The sequence below is a fragment of the Bolinopsis microptera genome, chromosome 2, assembly GCF_026151205.1.
Source record: "Bolinopsis microptera isolate Bmic1 chromosome 2, MBARI_Bmic_1.0, whole genome shotgun sequence".
NCBI classification, from domain to species: Eukaryota; Metazoa; Ctenophora; class Tentaculata; order Lobata; family Bolinopsidae; genus Bolinopsis; species Bolinopsis microptera.
Window position 1 is genome coordinate 12319529 of NC_087073.1, and position 17068 is coordinate 12336596.

Consider the following 17068-nt stretch of genomic DNA (forward strand, 5'->3'; position numbering starts at 1 on the left):
GATAGATACAAATTATTTAACCTTCTAGTTCTATTCGTTTAATCTTATCGCTATCTAATCACTCTTATATCAGTGTTAGATCAATCTTCAAACGCTTACAGTTTTACGAAGACTAGACTAAATTATGCTTAAATCGTATGAAATTTCATTTGAAATTATACCAAATAACGAGTTGACTACAAGTTATGAAGTCGATATCGCAATTAAGTTTATTTTGTTGACTTCCTCGGGCCTGTAGGGGTCTAATTTACTTATTTATTTTCTATCAGCGAGACTGTACGCTAAACGTTTATCTTAATAATAACAGTATAGTAAACCACGATCTTGTTGTCATGTAGTCTGATAAATTAAAAATCAAATGATTCAAAGGTTCTTTGATAAAACTGTGATTCAGTTTCGACTTTCGATACGGTTGGTAAACAATAAAATAGTGAATAGTAACCTTCGTTATTATCAAAATGTGACACTTGATTCCACGCGTAACACCTTTTGCCCGGCTGTTGCAGCCAGACCATGATGTTCGTAGACAGTGTAGTATGTTTCACTTCTACCTGAAGAATGAAGATCCGCAGGCAGCTCCAATCTGTCCTATGCACCACCCGACACACTACGCAACGCTGTGATCGTGAGCAATTCACGTGACATAGTAAATGACTAATCACGACGCAGCAAATGTCACGTGATCTCAGGAGCGCGCAGTAACGCGCGACATAGCGTCTTGACCAGAATTAGGTCTGAGTTTGTTGTACTCTTGGTGGGACCGTGTCTTTCTCAATTTCCCCATGTTGTGGTGCACAACTTCTACCTCACATTTTCCGTCACTCAGGTGATTTTCCTACTTAGCTTTAAGGATAAACAGTCAATAGTCGAGACATCATGTCAATATTATGAATAGTAATCGCTGCGTATTTAATCGTGAAAATGGTTAACAAGTTGATCACAAGTGGATATGTTTATTTACAAGTTTATATCCGGAGCCACATCACATTCGGTAGTTTTCAGTTGCCTCCGTTTTGTTTGTAATTCATGATAACGCTTATCAATTGCTTATTGCATCGTTTTTGGGGTTTTATAAAACATAAAGTTTGGTTTATTGCGATCTCTTAATGTTATCATTTAATGTTTGTGGGTTGGAGTTCGTGACTCAATGCATCAATTACATTTCTGCTCAGACATTACTTGAGCAAGATTTGTTATAAGATATAAGACTAAATTGGTCTGCAACACTAGTTATTGTTTAAATTAGTATCGTCATCGTGTCTGCTTAGTAATTTGTCATTCATGGTTGAAAGTTGCTGAAAAGCTTGCGATTAATTAAAGGAAGCTAAAAGGGATTCTCGACTAAGTAACTTACAAAGAAACCACTGTGCAAAAGGGAAGTTCATAAATACCATATTTGAATAGGCAATCGTAGAAAAAACAGGGTTTCATGGATGATTGCTTCATGTTGTTTGGTAGTTATTTTCCATGCTCAATGTCACTTCAGTTTTATATATATATACTAGTTTTATAGTCACTCTCCTAACTTAGAAACTCTTTAAATACTGCCATCCCCCTAGTTCTATCAATTAGCCTGGTCATATTGCATTCAAAATTTTATATTAATTTTAATGTTCATAAAGTTTCCGTTAATTTTCTTAAATCTACCGACTGCAACTTCGCCAGTACTAGTATTCTCTATGCCATACTACTGTCACAATCAAAATTTTAAAAATAGGTGGAGTTCTTTATGATTTATACTACAATCAAAGCAGGATAATAGCCAAAGTCTTAAGTCACCTTCCAAATTGATAACGATTTCAAGCAGTCTATGACGATCTTTATCACAAAACATCACGAATATTCGAAACTTTCCGACTCCCCCAAAAATGTCCCCTCTGTCTGGCAACTTAACTATTTCAGCCGTACGTTTCAATCTTGGCATTTTTCACCCTTTGTTCGTTGATTATCTCGTTCAGTGCAATCGTAGCGTGTCTAATAGGTTGTGTAGTTCGTGCCAGGAGACCTGTCTTTAGTACCAGTCGACACCGGCAACATCGCTCATAATCCCGCTCCTTTTCTCTCCGCTAACCCACCGCTTCACGGCTCGATACTCCTCGCATTGTTTTCTCAGCAAATAGAGCAGTGTTACTGCCACAGAGTTGGCTAAGGAGTTAACTCTGAGTAGCGGTGGTGGGAGTTTTTACTTTTTTTGTTGAGAAATCTTCTTCGTTAGAATACTTCTTGTGTGTTATGTACAATTTTGTTTATTATTAATATTAGTACGTGCCCGTCTATTATAACATAGGAGATCTTGAATAGGAGAACAAATGTTTGTCTACAGTATAAATGCAAAATTGCCAGAGATTGCAATGAAACATTGAAAGCGTAAGCAGCATGCAGTGACGATTGGTTGATTAACATCCAGCACTGGTTAGGTCCATTCAGTGGCAACTAATTTATCAAGAATTAAGTTTTAATCAGAAGGTAAGGAGTGTGTACAGTGAGGAGGTAAGGACTCCAGTCTTGCTCGTGGCAACGCGTGACAGTTAGGGCTAGTTAACGTGCTTGTTGTTTGCTTGTTCAGTAATCGTTGAGTTAGCCTCCAGGGGAGCGAGCCATCAGCTATAACCTAACCACCAGCCCTATTATCCTCATTTCATTAATTTGTGAGTTCGAGTCACACTAGGCAGCATTCTCTCCGCGTGAAAGACCAATCCACATTCAAAATCCCCTGGCTCACCTTTTTTGTGGAAATAATTAGCACCCTCTGATGCGAGATACTGATTTTGTTTAATCATCTGGACCCATAGTCCACAGGATGGCGTTAATGATCGGGTTTCTCTGTTAATTGAGTTGAGAAACTGTGTCAACTACCCTCCGGGTTTCTCGCAGGTGTCACACCGTGAAAATTTTATAAAAAACAGAACATGTTAATTATAACAAATGGAGTCCTATTGATAGCATTGTGTCGGTTCAACCAGTTAATTTTTGTTCCCTAGCAAGACAAAGAATTGAACATTAATAGTCTCATTGTGTCATAAAGTCAGTTTTTAATTCACTAGGCGAGTTTAATAGGTTTTTATGTGCTGCCAGACACCAAACATCCCTGCTATTTGCAATTTGGACCAGTTAATGATATTTTGATTGCTCACTCATGACCTCTACAAATTTAGAGTGTCTTTGAATCCGTTAAGTAGCAATGTTCATATAATCGTGAGTGTCAAAGGAAATTACTTTCAGGAGTCAGAACCGTCGATTTAGCCACGCCTCAATATCCTTAATGAATAATACAGTTAAGACCATTAAAGCCCCACCAACCACTTAACAGGTCCACTGAATAAAGAATTAAATAACATTTAAACTACCTTAAATTTTACCAACAAATTCGCCCATCTAAAAGTGTGGTGGGTCAGTTCTTTTCAAGGTTTGATTAAGTTCTGGTATGATATAGGGTGGCATATTAGCGGGTTTACACCCCGTATGTGGGCACCCCATGACTGAGAGGGTCGTATCCATTTCCTATCGACTATTTCAGGAGCAAATTTATAATTTTGGTCCATTTTTGAAGGGCACTGTGCGTACTCTACGTCTAATTTTCCCAGCATTTCAGAGTAAAAGAAAAAGTCGTACTTTTTCTGTACATTCTCTCCATTGTAATTTGAAAATTTATTTTTGAGCTGTTGCAATATAATGCCGTCAATAAAAACCAAATTATGGTCTGAAATCACCAAATCTATAATTGAGTAGGCTGATTCGAGAAAAAAAAGTAATTACAAAATTCTCCTTCCTTCTCCATTTCTCTTAATCACACTTCCTTTTATTTTAGCGAATACGACATGGCCGTGTTACCACTTCCCAACTCTGAAACAACACTCGGCGACATAGCAAAGTTGAAAGCAGCAGTGGCACCTCTACATCCGTACCTGCTTCCCTCAACCCTGACCCTGACTACGGTTGCTGGGGGACTATTCTCTTCCTCCGCAGGCAATATAGATGATCACGTGACCACCCACGTGAGTTCACACAATTCCATGCTCCTGTCCCGATCCAGCATATCTTCTCTGCTCAGCTCGGTTCAGAACAAAGAATCAGTCTCTTCACCACCTCAAAAACATCAGTCTGACTCGGAGACTGAGAACAAGACGATGATGGGCGAGGTTATGGGGGATGAGGTTGAGATGTTGGATCTGACGGACAATCTATCCTCACCAAACCGGGATAGTCAACAAGAAATACAATGCCAGAGGTAAGATGAGGGAATATTTCTAATTATTGACCTGGTAAAAATTCTAAGTATTTCTGAGTATTCTCTTGATTATTAATAGAAAATCTAGATAAAGATAGAGCCAGATTCAAGTATAACTTATCAATGATTTTATTTCTATTTCCGGGCGATACTGTTTTGACTGTAAAAGGGGTACTAAAATTAACCAATAATTGAATAACTGTATCTTACCCCTAGGTCCCCCGACTCAACAGTGAAGCACAGCATAGAACGCATCCTCGGTCTCCAGGCACACGACAACTCCGGCTCCGCCGCATCCCTCGCCACTCCTTTCTCATCAAGTTAGTTTTAAACTTCCGCCCTCCAGGCCACGTAATCTACTGATTTAAGCTGACTTTAATTAAACATTCTAGCAAGGGTCCAGCAAGGCTGTCCGAGCATTGTCCACGGCTCGTGCCCCTGTCACGGACCATCCCTCTGCAAGCAAAATTAAGATCAATTGATGATAGGAGGGTGAACACTGAACGAGACTTAGGGAGTTAAGTGGAAAACAAGGGCATTAAAGTATTTAAAGATGAAAGATGTCGAGCTTGCAGTGGTGCTGGAGCGTAGAGCCTGTCACCGCTAATTGAACCTTCTTCCATCTCTCTGTGACACCGTCAAGCTTGACTCAAGCACTCCCATTTCCATCCAACTCCCGAATTTTGGTAAATGAACTCGAATGTCACGTGACAGGATAGCGCGCTTTTATTGGCTCTATCCTAGACACGTGGATCGAGCGACCGCCCTGATTGGTTAGCCTCGTATTCATAACATGACAAGAATTGAGAAACATTTACCGGCGAGTCCGTGAGAAGCAGATCCAGGCGCTGAGCGGCTCAGCTTCCTCTTTAAATTCACTTAGCTGCCCCAGTTCGGCAGAGTTTCGAATTTGAGATAGTTTGTGTACCAGAACCCTCATCACGCCGCTAATTCCTTTTATTAAATCGTATTCAATATAAATCCTACTGATCAGGCATTGTCGGGACAGGTTTCTTAAAAACTATGCTATTTCAGCAAGAAAAATCATTACATACCACAAGACTTATTGACTCGTCAACATTGGATTTTTCCCATTACTCTTATCGTAAAGTTGTTAGGATAGATTAAGGATCTATACTTTACAAGCGTACCAAGTCAGACCGCCCCTAACCAATAATAGATCCAAATACTTAACGTAATATTTTATTTTATTACAGATAATTATAATAATTTCATTCGAAAATAAACACCATTCTCTTTCAGTAAAATCAAAGTCCAAACTGCAGAGAAGGAACAGGATCACATTTACAGCAGCCCAACTTGAAGGCCTGGAGAAGTCATTTCAAGAAACACATTATCCTGACGTGTTTGGGAGAGAAGAGATTGCTTACTCTCTGCAGTTAACTGAGCAACGAGTTCAGGTATTGGTCTTTTACACTTTTGCTGACTTAATTATACTTTATTTTACCACAAATAAACTTATTGATTATATTAGAAGCCCCAAAATAGAATAAACACTATTCCTTAACATTACTTATTATCAGTCCTTTATTATAAGTAACTTAGCTAGACATGACTGATTTATATCATTTATTTTCGATATTATTTTTAATTAATAGAATCATCTTCATATTTCCATTTTCATAAGACTAAAGATCTTAATATGACCAAAGATCTTCATAAGACTTAAGATCTTCATGAGACTTAAGACCTTGTGCAATCTGTAGTATTTCACTCATATCATAGTGTGGGCTCAGCAATATCGTTATGTTTACCTAAGTTATACCTTTAAAGATATTAGTAAGACTTTCATTCGAATATTTGTATTCAGAGTTTTACCTATCACCTATTTTACCTATCACCTGCAAAAGTGTTGTACTCATTCTTCAATTTTTGCCGGCGCGTGCCATTAACAAAGTTCCCACTATATAAATTCACAAATAAACACTGTTAATCTTATACCCAGTAATTCACAATGGTATCCTCCATAATTACAAACTGGTTGATTGCATTTTTACTGATATGTGCGAAAACTCTACTCACTAAGTTAATTAGATGCTCCCACCTGAATAGAATAACCAATGGAGTGCTGACTATAGGCAATCTAGTGCTCAATCAGTTCAAAGATTGGATCACGTGGTCAATACAGGATGGTGAGTATGTGATAATTCATTTCTCATCTGATTCTACTCCGTCACGCAGCCGAGATCAGTTTATGCTTCACCTCCCAACTTAGTTTACAATAATGCAGATGAGTCAGCAGCATTCAAGGGAATGATATAACCCAAAATTTGTGAAATATTGGGGGGGGGGGGGGGGGGGGGTGTCATGTCCGTCTATGTCCGCCTATGTCCTGTCCTTTTTGGATTCTATGAGACAACGGACGTGTTTTTTGGGACATTGACGGACACGGACGGACATTGGCGGACTCGGACGGACATTGGCGGACTCGGACGGACATTGGCGGACCCAGACGGACATTGGCGGACTTGGATGGACATTGGTGGACATTAGCGGACATTGGTGGACATTAGCGGACAAAAATTTTGAGGACTAAAGAGTACTGAAGAGTTCTGAAGAGTACTGAGGAGGGTACCGAACGGACAAAAAACATGATCCCCCTATAACAGCAGAAATTGAACATTTTATTTAGCAATTTAGGTGCGAGCGTGCTAAATCACTCTACAGTCGATCTTCGAGATTGTTCTAAAAGGGTCCCCGACAGTTGAAACCAACTTCAATCGATGTATTTTTGGACGCTGATTCCAAATCACCCCCCATGACATAGGGTTAAAATGCTCCCCTGACGAGATATTGGCGAAAAACTGTCTTGATCACGTGATATGACCGTATAAGGAAGTTAGTCTAATTTCTCGATAGGGTTAGGGTTTCAGCATATGCTTTTGTTAAGGATTGGGTTAGGGTTAGGGTTGGGATCAGATTACAGGGTTAAATTTTCGAATAGTCGTTCATGACCAGCTAGAGAAGGGGTTGAAAAAGTCACATGACAGTCGAGTGTAGAGTGATTAATCATCATCCATTTAGGTGTCCATTAATGTCCGCCTATGTCCGCCTATGTCCGTCTATGTCCGCCTATGTCCGCCTATGTCCGCCTATGTCCGTCTATGTCCGCCTATGTCCTGTCCTTTTTGGATTCTATGAGACAAGCGGACATAGACGGACTTGACACCCCCCCCCCCCAATATTTCTAGCTTTTATCTAAATCATAAATTGTTATTACTTGCAGGAACCCGTCTAACCCTAAACTGGTGTCAAGACTCAATCTAGACTAAAATAATTATTACCTATTTAATTCGCGTTTTTGACACCACTTGGGGTCCAAATTATGGGCATTTAAATTCTTATTCCTTGGCCAATTTTTTTCATGCATTTGAACCAGTCAAAAAAATGTAAGTTGTATATCTTTTACGGTTTTTGCGGAAAGCCGTGTTAAAGTTGGTGGTGTCAGTAAAATGGTACGGATATATATATATATATATTTTAAAGTCACTATTGTGATATATATATATATATATCGTCTCGCTTTATATATAGTAAGATTAATATGCGTTTTAAATGCATTTTAGAACTCATGATATATCGACATAAACATTAAACATGGTTTATGTGGTTGCTTCTTAATCTCATTTATTGGCCTACTTGAAATTTTCGATATGACCATATAAATTTACCCGCCAGAAGTATTCAGAACATGTCTGAAGAATAAATATTATGATATTATGACCAAATATTATGATATAATTTACGTCGGGAAAGTCAGGATCACGTGGTGGGGTAGTTAGCATGTGATAATTCATTTTTCATCTGATTCTACTCCGTCACGCAGCTGAGATCAGTTTATGATTCACCTCCCAACTTAGTGTACAATAATGCAGATGAGTCAGCAGCATTCAAGGGAATGACATAACCCAAAATTTGTGAAATATTGCTAGTTTTTATCTAAATCATAAATGATCATTATTAATATGCGGATTAGTTGCATTCTAGAATTCATGATACATCGACTTAAACATGGTTTATGCGGTTGCTTCATAATCTAATTTATTGGCCATCGAAAAGCAGTAAAGTTATATGGTCATTGGACATATCGCAAAATTCAAATTATCACAGGCGGAAGTACTCAGAACATGTTTGAAGACCAAATATATTATGAAATAATTTACGTCGGGAAAGTTATGAATATCAAATCTGAGACTCAAGGACAGTATTTACCAGTCAGTTATTGCAAATACTTAATTTTTATGAATGACCTCAGTTATTTATCCAGTGTTTATTAACAGTGTTTTATGTTTTCAGTTTTTATCAAAATCTGCAACAATTTTAACTCTCGAATGTATTTCTTCATTAGTTAGGTTCGTATAAAATGGACGCGTCACATCACACATGACCCCTCCACAAGAATTTAATTGGATAGTCCGAGTTTAGGTACCAGATTGTAATTCCATTGTTTAGTAAATCTTCTTCTGTTGTAGGTCCCACAACAACGTATAAATATAATTCCATTAGACCACCTTCTCTACACCACAAACATGTTACCATTCTTTTGTTTCCTGAGATGTTTAATTCTCACAGCTACGCCGAGCCGGGTGTTTATTCACTAAAGTTGTCAAGTCGAAGAGCGGGGAAATTAGTATTTTCTAGGATTTTCTCGGAAGAAAGAGATTAACCTGTCAAATTAAATGCCGTTTTAAGGCAAGAATTTAAACAATGAAGCCAGTTGTTGAGTCGAGCACTTAAGTTACGTGTAATTATGATGCAGTTGGAATTCACCCCAGTTGTAAAACCATATAACTAGGAGTTATAGTTAAAATGAATTAGGTAAAAGGGGATGAAAATCCAGTGATTTGGATATGTCAAATTGCTTGAATTTAAGGATTACCCAAGTTGCAGATTTAAAGATGGTAATGAATATTGAATACCTGCATTTAATTTACGAGGATATTAGGACAATTTAAAACAATGTCTAATGACTACTTTTAAAATCTTTGCAAATTTTCGCTTCCTTTCGTGCAAACTATGACAGGCCAGTTTTTCCATTCAAGATAGAATATTCCAGGTTGATGTTAAACCTTCTTATCAATCACCGACACCTTAATGCCAATTTCTAATCACTCCACTTCTCAATTTTTCTTCTTTTATAACCACTTTATCTAATTTTTAAAATGCTCCCAATCACCTATCAGTCAACCTGCATATAACCACTTTATCAACATTTTGAACTTAATTAACATTTTTCTATCCCATATGTCTATATATAGAATTATAATATTTTCTAACAAACCCCTCATCCAGGTTTGGTTCCAAAATCGTCGAGCAAAGTGGAGGAAGAGACAAAAGCTGTCTAACGGGCGTCCAGGACCAGTGCCAAGAGGGATGAGACTTATTGGCGGAACTTGTGCGGATAAATCTCAACCTAAACCTGTTGAACACAAACCCTCTAATGGCATGGGTACGTAAAGTTCTGTTCTATTACAGTAAATTGTGTGAACTGATTAGTCAGTTCATATGACTTTTTCGGTCACACCTTGATTTTTAACAATAATTATTTATTCCTACCTAGACACTAAGTACTATAATGGTCACATCACAAACTAAAACCAAAGCCCCTCAAAAATCCAAGAAAACTAACCTCTACTTGCTCAGGACCAGTCATAACCTCAATCTCCGGAGGTAACCTCAACTCTACCCTACTCTGGAAGACCCCCACCATGGCAAACTACCCCTGGTTAGGAAATCTCCCTTCCCTCTCGACCTCCTCTCTCAGCCTTGCTTCCTCCCTGTCGTATGAGAGGCTCCAGCAGCTGGGTCTACTCGGAGGTCTGGCTTCTCAAGCTCGTGGTGAACAAGTCAACACTTCTTCTCTCCCTAACTCCAGAATCAGTTGAGAAGAGGAAATTGGCCGTTCCATTTACTGATAGCGTGTTTTAAGCTGATTCTCAAGTTTGAAGGGAAGATCTGAGAAGTACCTGCGAAGAGAGAGGAAGGGACACTAGATTGAACGAAGAAGGAACAGAGAACAAACTGATAATTTTATGTTTGTGATCAATGATTTAAGTATTGACAATATTTAACTTTTTGCGGCAAGGATCTTGCCACAGTATAATACGAAACAGTTTTGTGTGATTTGACTTTTGATTTATTTCGTTATATTTATTTGTTGAATAAGTTCTGATTTCACTTATCCATCGATTTTTACTTTGTCAGATCAGACTGTTAAAAATGGTACCTATTGGTAAATAGTTAATCGGTTCTCACGAAGATCAAACAGCAATTTAGAGCTGTCTCCTATCTCATTAAATTTAAGATTTTAAGATGGAATCGTTTAAAATAACATGCCAAACTTATCTGGCCACTTATAGATTTTCAGCAAAAATAAACGTTCCCTTGATATTTCAGTTCGTGCTTGTTTACACCACTCACAGATAATGGTAGAATCGATGGACGAACACGTGACCAACCAGCTGATTTGGCAAGGAGATCCCATTGGTTTCGGATGCCTTTTTATTTCCCTTCATTCTTCTGGTGAGATAATAGGAAAATTCGTTATGTCCATAGAATTCAAGCAAATATCCTCAGAACGGTTGCCAGCCGTGACAGTCTTTAAAGGATCATATCGTATTCAGTATGGTGACAGGCTTGATACCATCGTGGTGTTTCGGAAGAATTTTCTGAATGGTCGTTTAATCTTAGGCCTAGGGAAAATTTGATTAAAATATCATGGACAATCTGATGGGTAGGAATAGATTTTGGACTACCTGATCACGAGCCTAAAGTGCCCATGGGTACTTTAGGATCAGGACAATAAATTGAGAGAAATGGGCAGCAGCGTGGACCATACTAATTACCATATTTTAGTGTTTAATACAGGCTGGCTATTGAATAATGAGTACCTACTAGCAAGAACTACTCACAGTTTGCTTCACCTTAGGGTGTAGCCTCTAAACATTACTGAATAAGCCCGGCAAATTAATATCATCATGGTAGGAAGGGGGTGTGGCCTGCATTCTGCACTTTGGTGCACAAATCCGAAACCAGAACGTAAAACTAAAAGTATTGAATTTGTCCACATTTTCCACTATTCACGTATGATCATGTTCAGAAGTATAGAGAATTGATTGGTTCTTACCCAGTGCCCAAGATGGTACCAGATATTCTTAAGTGTGAAATGAAGCACTGGTTTGGGCATGAACATGGATCAGTAAATTCCCGGAAATTACACGGGAATGGTTTCCGGCTGGAGTTGGGAAAGATCCGGGGACGGTGAGTCAGAGGTCGTGGTCTAAACAAAGGAGCCAGCTCGTGACACGCACATATCATTCGTTCCTCGCACGATAATTACAGCACTAGAATTCTCCGCCTCCCTCCATCTGCTGTGTCGTAATTTAATTACATGTAGTGGATTCTGCTCGGCTGCCAGTACTGGTAACACTGACACGAGATGCTACCGTCCTCCGCTCTTTCTCGCTACATCATGTACTTTCGCGAGCACTGTCACGACTCCCTCATCCAAGCAACAGTAGCCAATCAGCGGCCGTGAGGAACCGCAATTAACCAATCAGGGACCAGCGTGGGAGTCACGTGACTGCGCGGGAGAAGGATTGAGAACTGAGGAGTGGACTGTAGTACCGACTCGGACTGGGAGTGTGATTACTGACAATTCAATTAGTGCTTGACACGGACAGTGCAACCTGTGTTTCGCTTCAAAACCTTCCGATTGGATTGCACATATTCTAAGTATCAAGGTTAAAGAGGATTTGTCATTGAAAACACGAATGATACCAGCGATAGCATAGTGATACAGTATCACTTTTATCGACAGATCACAAACAGATCCATCGATATTGGCAGAATTTTCCAGTGATTCTGCAGATATTATGTAGTGCAGTTATAGATGGTGTCTACAGTGGATAATCGGTTAAACATTCACTGCAGGCATATACCTTCACTGCAACTATTCAACAAATATAGATACCTGTTATAAAAACATCCTTTTGTATTATCAGCATCATTGCTTATCATTGCAACAGTCGAACTTTTCTTGAGAAGAATTTGATCTCTTAGAGGGAACTCCATTGTATGTATAAATAGATCCATGTAGACAATTCTTAAATAAGCCTAAAATTTTAACATTTTCAAAAGATGAATTTTAGTAGCAACCTAATATCGAAATTTCTCTGACTTGCTATATTGTTTTATGCAATAAATATTTCATCCAATTTGCATATTAAGTCTCAGCCGTGGCCTAATGTCTAACTCTAATGACAAAACAAAAGTGTGCGACTTTTGACTGTATAACCCACCAAATTCTGAAGAGAGTAGGATACCATCCTTCCGGAAGTTGTTGATTAGTAAAGAAGTGGTCTCATTGGACATAACTTTGGAAACGTTTACTTTTAGAACTTTAGAAGTGACCTCTTCAGATGCAATTTAAGTATGTAGCAAGAACATCAAGCAAATTTCTTGCTATTTCCTTGGACAAAAATTTGGCATTTCTTAAGAATATAGGTCAGTAGTTATAAAATTAGCAGATGTTATTCAATGAATGAATGGGTGTAGCCAAGCTGAGCAATATGAGAATGAGATCAGGCCAAACTGATGGTTAGTTCGTCCTGACAAGAACACTTATTCGGCAATATCGTCAGTAGAACAGAACTGGAGCACACTTTCTACCCTATCAAGGGAAGGCGATCTTAAGCACCCTGATTATCATGATTTAATTGTGCCCATATTCATTATGACACTTGATTAAGAATCATCGCCACGAGAATACGAATAATAATTAATGAATCACTAAATCGGCATTCTTTGGAACTGTTACCAATCTCTTATCAGCTGCGATTTGATCACAAATTCGAAGAATTTAAATAATTCTAACAACTTTGATCACCTATCAAGCAGAAAATAATTTAATTATTGTGCGCGATTTATTGAATAAACTGCATAGAGCGAATTACAGTCACGTGGTACGAGTCTGAGATTTGGTACCAGTTCTTCACAAGGAACGAGTTGTGTTTGCTAACCTCACAGCTCGACAAGAAAAGCTTTAAACTGAGTAGGAGCGGGCAAGTTCGCCCCCTCGCGAGCCCAGTTCCGGGCGTCCCAGCTCGGCATTGCGTGGGATACCACGTTAAAATATATCCATTTTGGATTAGGTAGGTTGGAAGTCGGCACCGACATCATGATATTATGTGATTTAATCTTAATCTGAGCGAGAAAAAGAAGCAAAACACGTGAGGACTAGTAAATCTAACAGGTGAGGATTTATTCAAAAAGCTGTGGGCAATGAGTCACAATGGATAACATGAATTGTAACTTATTCGTAATTAAGTAGTGGTTTGCCAGTCACGTATAACTCACACGGTAATCAGGAGATTTGATCAAGAGATTTGAGGACGGTTGTTAGCTCTGAGGCTGCATGGCTGGTCAGAGATCCATCAGAATATTAGAGATCCGACCACAACCACTATATTTCTGAACAACGTATAACTGAAAAGAGTGTTATTCACCTATAATATATGATGACAATTGTTCTGTGTATCACAACGTTTCTTAGAAACAGTCTCATCAGGCAAGGAGCTGAGGTTATAGTTCCTAGAATTAATATCCTCATTCGAGGATCAGCTGCAGCCTGCAACCACCACATAAATCTAACTTTTTCTTTTAGTGGTTTATAAGAGGTCGTGCACATGACTGCACATATTAGGTAATCACTATTTGACCAATTTGTAACCTCCCTCCCCTCCGCGTATTCAGTTGTCAATAGAAGTGTGATGCAATATTTTAGGAATGAAACAATTTATAATCTACATTTAATAGATCACAACTAGTAGTACTAGTAGTGTATGGAATATTTAATCCCGTGATTTAACATGAACACTTCCAAAAAGTTACTATATTACTAAACTTACCTACAGTTTAAGCTCCAAATTCTCTTATAAACTAAATTCTTTAACTCTTTTGGATCTGGATTTAGGTCACTTATTATCTAATTCTTACCTTCTCAAAAGAAACCTTGATTTTCCAATTGTACTGACTCATACTACTGAGGTCACGTGATTGCACCTAACTGGGTCTTTCAGCAATTTTACCGGGGCCGGAGGGCTCTGAAATCAAATTATTTCACACCAGATCACCAAATAATTTCATAAAAAGTCACCCAACTGATACATTGAACAATTACTAATTAGATCCAGTTGATGGAAGAGCGATAGCAGTTTCATTCAATTAAAGGGGTCTGTTACCCGGAGTGCTACAGCGTCAAGTGCACCTACCGTGTAATTAGTGGACACCAACACCAGAGTTCACTAATTTGGAGGGGGGTCCAACTCAATGTTACAACAGTAGACCCATACATAGTTAAGAAGGTGACCATTTTTGAGGTGGCCCCCTCTTATACCTTGCGATCGTAGCCAGTATAGGTGCTGGTCGCTCAGCGTGTCCATCGTCCAGTGACCACCAAAAGGTTTCCATCGGCTATCAATTAGGTTTCAATTGTCCATTCATAGTTTACAGCTGCAATGAGGACATTCGATTTGACCTAGCAGGAATTTAATTAAATTCGGCTTTTTCAGTAAACAATTAAATTTTAAATTGAACTCTTTGTCGTGCTGCTACTATTCCAGAAGAATCAGATACTGTATCTGGTATATGGCATAGAAGATGTTATTTACTCCGAGATATACGATATTGCCATTGGCGGGAGAAAAATAAGGTAACGTGGGACCATGACTATAATTTCAGGGAAGGAATTGTATTGTGAGAAAATGGGTTAATCGAGGTTAGTGGTGATAATAGGCAAGTGATAAGAAGCTGCACAGGGAAGAAGATGGGAAAGAAATGAGTCCGAGGTAGTGGGTCAGGATAGGAGCTACAGTGAGAGATTGAGAAGGTTGTTCTGGTGGTGGCATGGCGAGAACGGGTAGGAGACATATACTGGGAGTTGTCGATGAAGAGAAGATCGAAAGGGGAAGGAACTAGAGATGGGGATGAACATTTGAAGTACATATTATATTGTAACGCAAACTTTAAGTGTACGTCGATTCATTAAATAATAAACTATCATAAGCATATGTGATCTTATCCAGATTCTAAACCCAAGCTGATTCGCTGAATGAAAGAAAGCTCAGCATCCTTACTAGGGATTGGCGAATCTTTATTATTTTATACAGTTAGTCAGTTACACTTTTACATATAGAACCAAATTTTTAGTTAACTTTTTTTGTCCATCACACTTAATTAATCAACAAATTTGTTAAAAATTGGATCTCCCCGCCTACTCAAATAATGAGTTTTACTTAAAGGCTGGAGCAATGCCAATGTGATTTTAAAAGTTTACAGGTATGGGGTAGTTAACAGGAAATTAGCTAGCAGAAATGGAGGTCGTTATTGTAGAATTGGTCGGTGCACAATGCACATGATCACCAAACATGATATTTGAACTTTTAAGTCAATCAATTCATTCAAACATTCCATTACCAACTTAAAGTCAAAATACTCAAAACAAGATTATAACTGTTCTCGGCTAGATTATACATTTGAAACCCTTTTGATCAGTTGCTCTGTTCAAATATTGACACCATTTAAGTCTAGAGAAATATCCCTAAGTTTGTCTTGCAAGTTTAGACCATTAATAATATCCACCACCTCGCCAGGGTATAGTACTGGATACTAAAACTACTATTTGAGGAGATGTATCTGTAATTTCAGACCCATTCCCAGCAGAGGTGACGTAAGGGATGTGCAATGATTTCCGGGCACCAAGCCTGGTACGTTGAGACCCAATCAGAGACTGGGACGATGCTTGTGCTTTGAAATCGGGCGATCTCGCACCTTAGCACCAGAATAGGAAATTAATTTCAGAGAACATTATATCCAGACCCTTTGGCGGAGATTGCCCCTCATGGAACAATTTTCTCATGAGACGAAAAATTGTAATGCGAAATATAAGCGATTCTGAAATTCAACACTGACCGATTCTATTCAGTTCCTTATTCTTTTCAGTATCTATCCGTTATTAAGAAGTACTGGGAGGGTCTAGACTCTAGAACTGACCTTAATTCCCTGATTAGCAAAAGTTTTGCTATACATTTTGCAAACATTAACCTTTTCTTAAGGCTTCTAGAAAATGTTTTTAAAACTGGAGCTATTTTATCAAATCTATAGTGTAGGGGGCCATCTACTTAGGACGTCCGCCAAAATCGCAGATTTTCAGACCACCCCCCCCCCCCCCCCCTCCCCCGGACGTCCGAATTTCCAGCTACTTTTAAGAGTACAAATAAAACCAACTTAAATTCATTGTCAGAGTTTAAATAAATGAGACTTTTTCGTTAATTCTGCCAAAATTTCCGGACGTCCGGATTTTCAGAAACCACCCCGGACCCCCCCCCTCCCCCTGTCTGGATTTGTCCGAAATTTCAAAACTGCCCCCTCCCTATTTGCCGGACGTCCTAAGTTAATGCAGCCCCTAGGTCATTTGCAATTGCAATTAGAAAAAAGGGCACATATTCATGGTATTTAGAAAATTTGTAAATATTCAAAAACTCATTAAAAATGGCCCTAATATTTGGGTTTAGTGATTAGTCCCAATAAAAGTGTTGCTAGAACGTTAAAAAACTGAAACTCGCTCCCATTTGGACCAATCAGTTGGCTGAAAACAATTTGAAATTTTGAACCTGTCCAAACAAGAACAATCTGAAATAAGATTTACCACGAAGTTAGATCAATTAGATACAGTTTTTCCAAGAATTTGAACGCGCTGACACTTTGGTTCGTTCAATAGAATCGCAGTTATGTTATATGTGTTAAATAAATCGCTCAAAT

General features: G+C 38.6%; 1 protein-coding gene across 1 annotated transcript; it reads left to right on the forward strand.

Annotated features, from left to right (window-relative positions):
* The first annotated feature begins 3804 nt into the window (after positions 1–3804).
* Positions 3805–10429, forward strand: LOC134811100 (pituitary homeobox 1-like). The gene is made up of 5 exons (XM_063817823.1): positions 3805–4228; positions 4445–4548; positions 5492–5649; positions 9542–9698; positions 9893–10429. Exons 1-5 carry the CDS (start codon positions 3819–3821, stop codon positions 10132–10134), a joined length of 1071 nt encoding a protein of 356 aa, XP_063673893.1. The 5' UTR covers positions 3805–3818; the 3' UTR covers positions 10135–10429.
* Positions 10430–17068: the final 6639 nt, after the last annotated feature.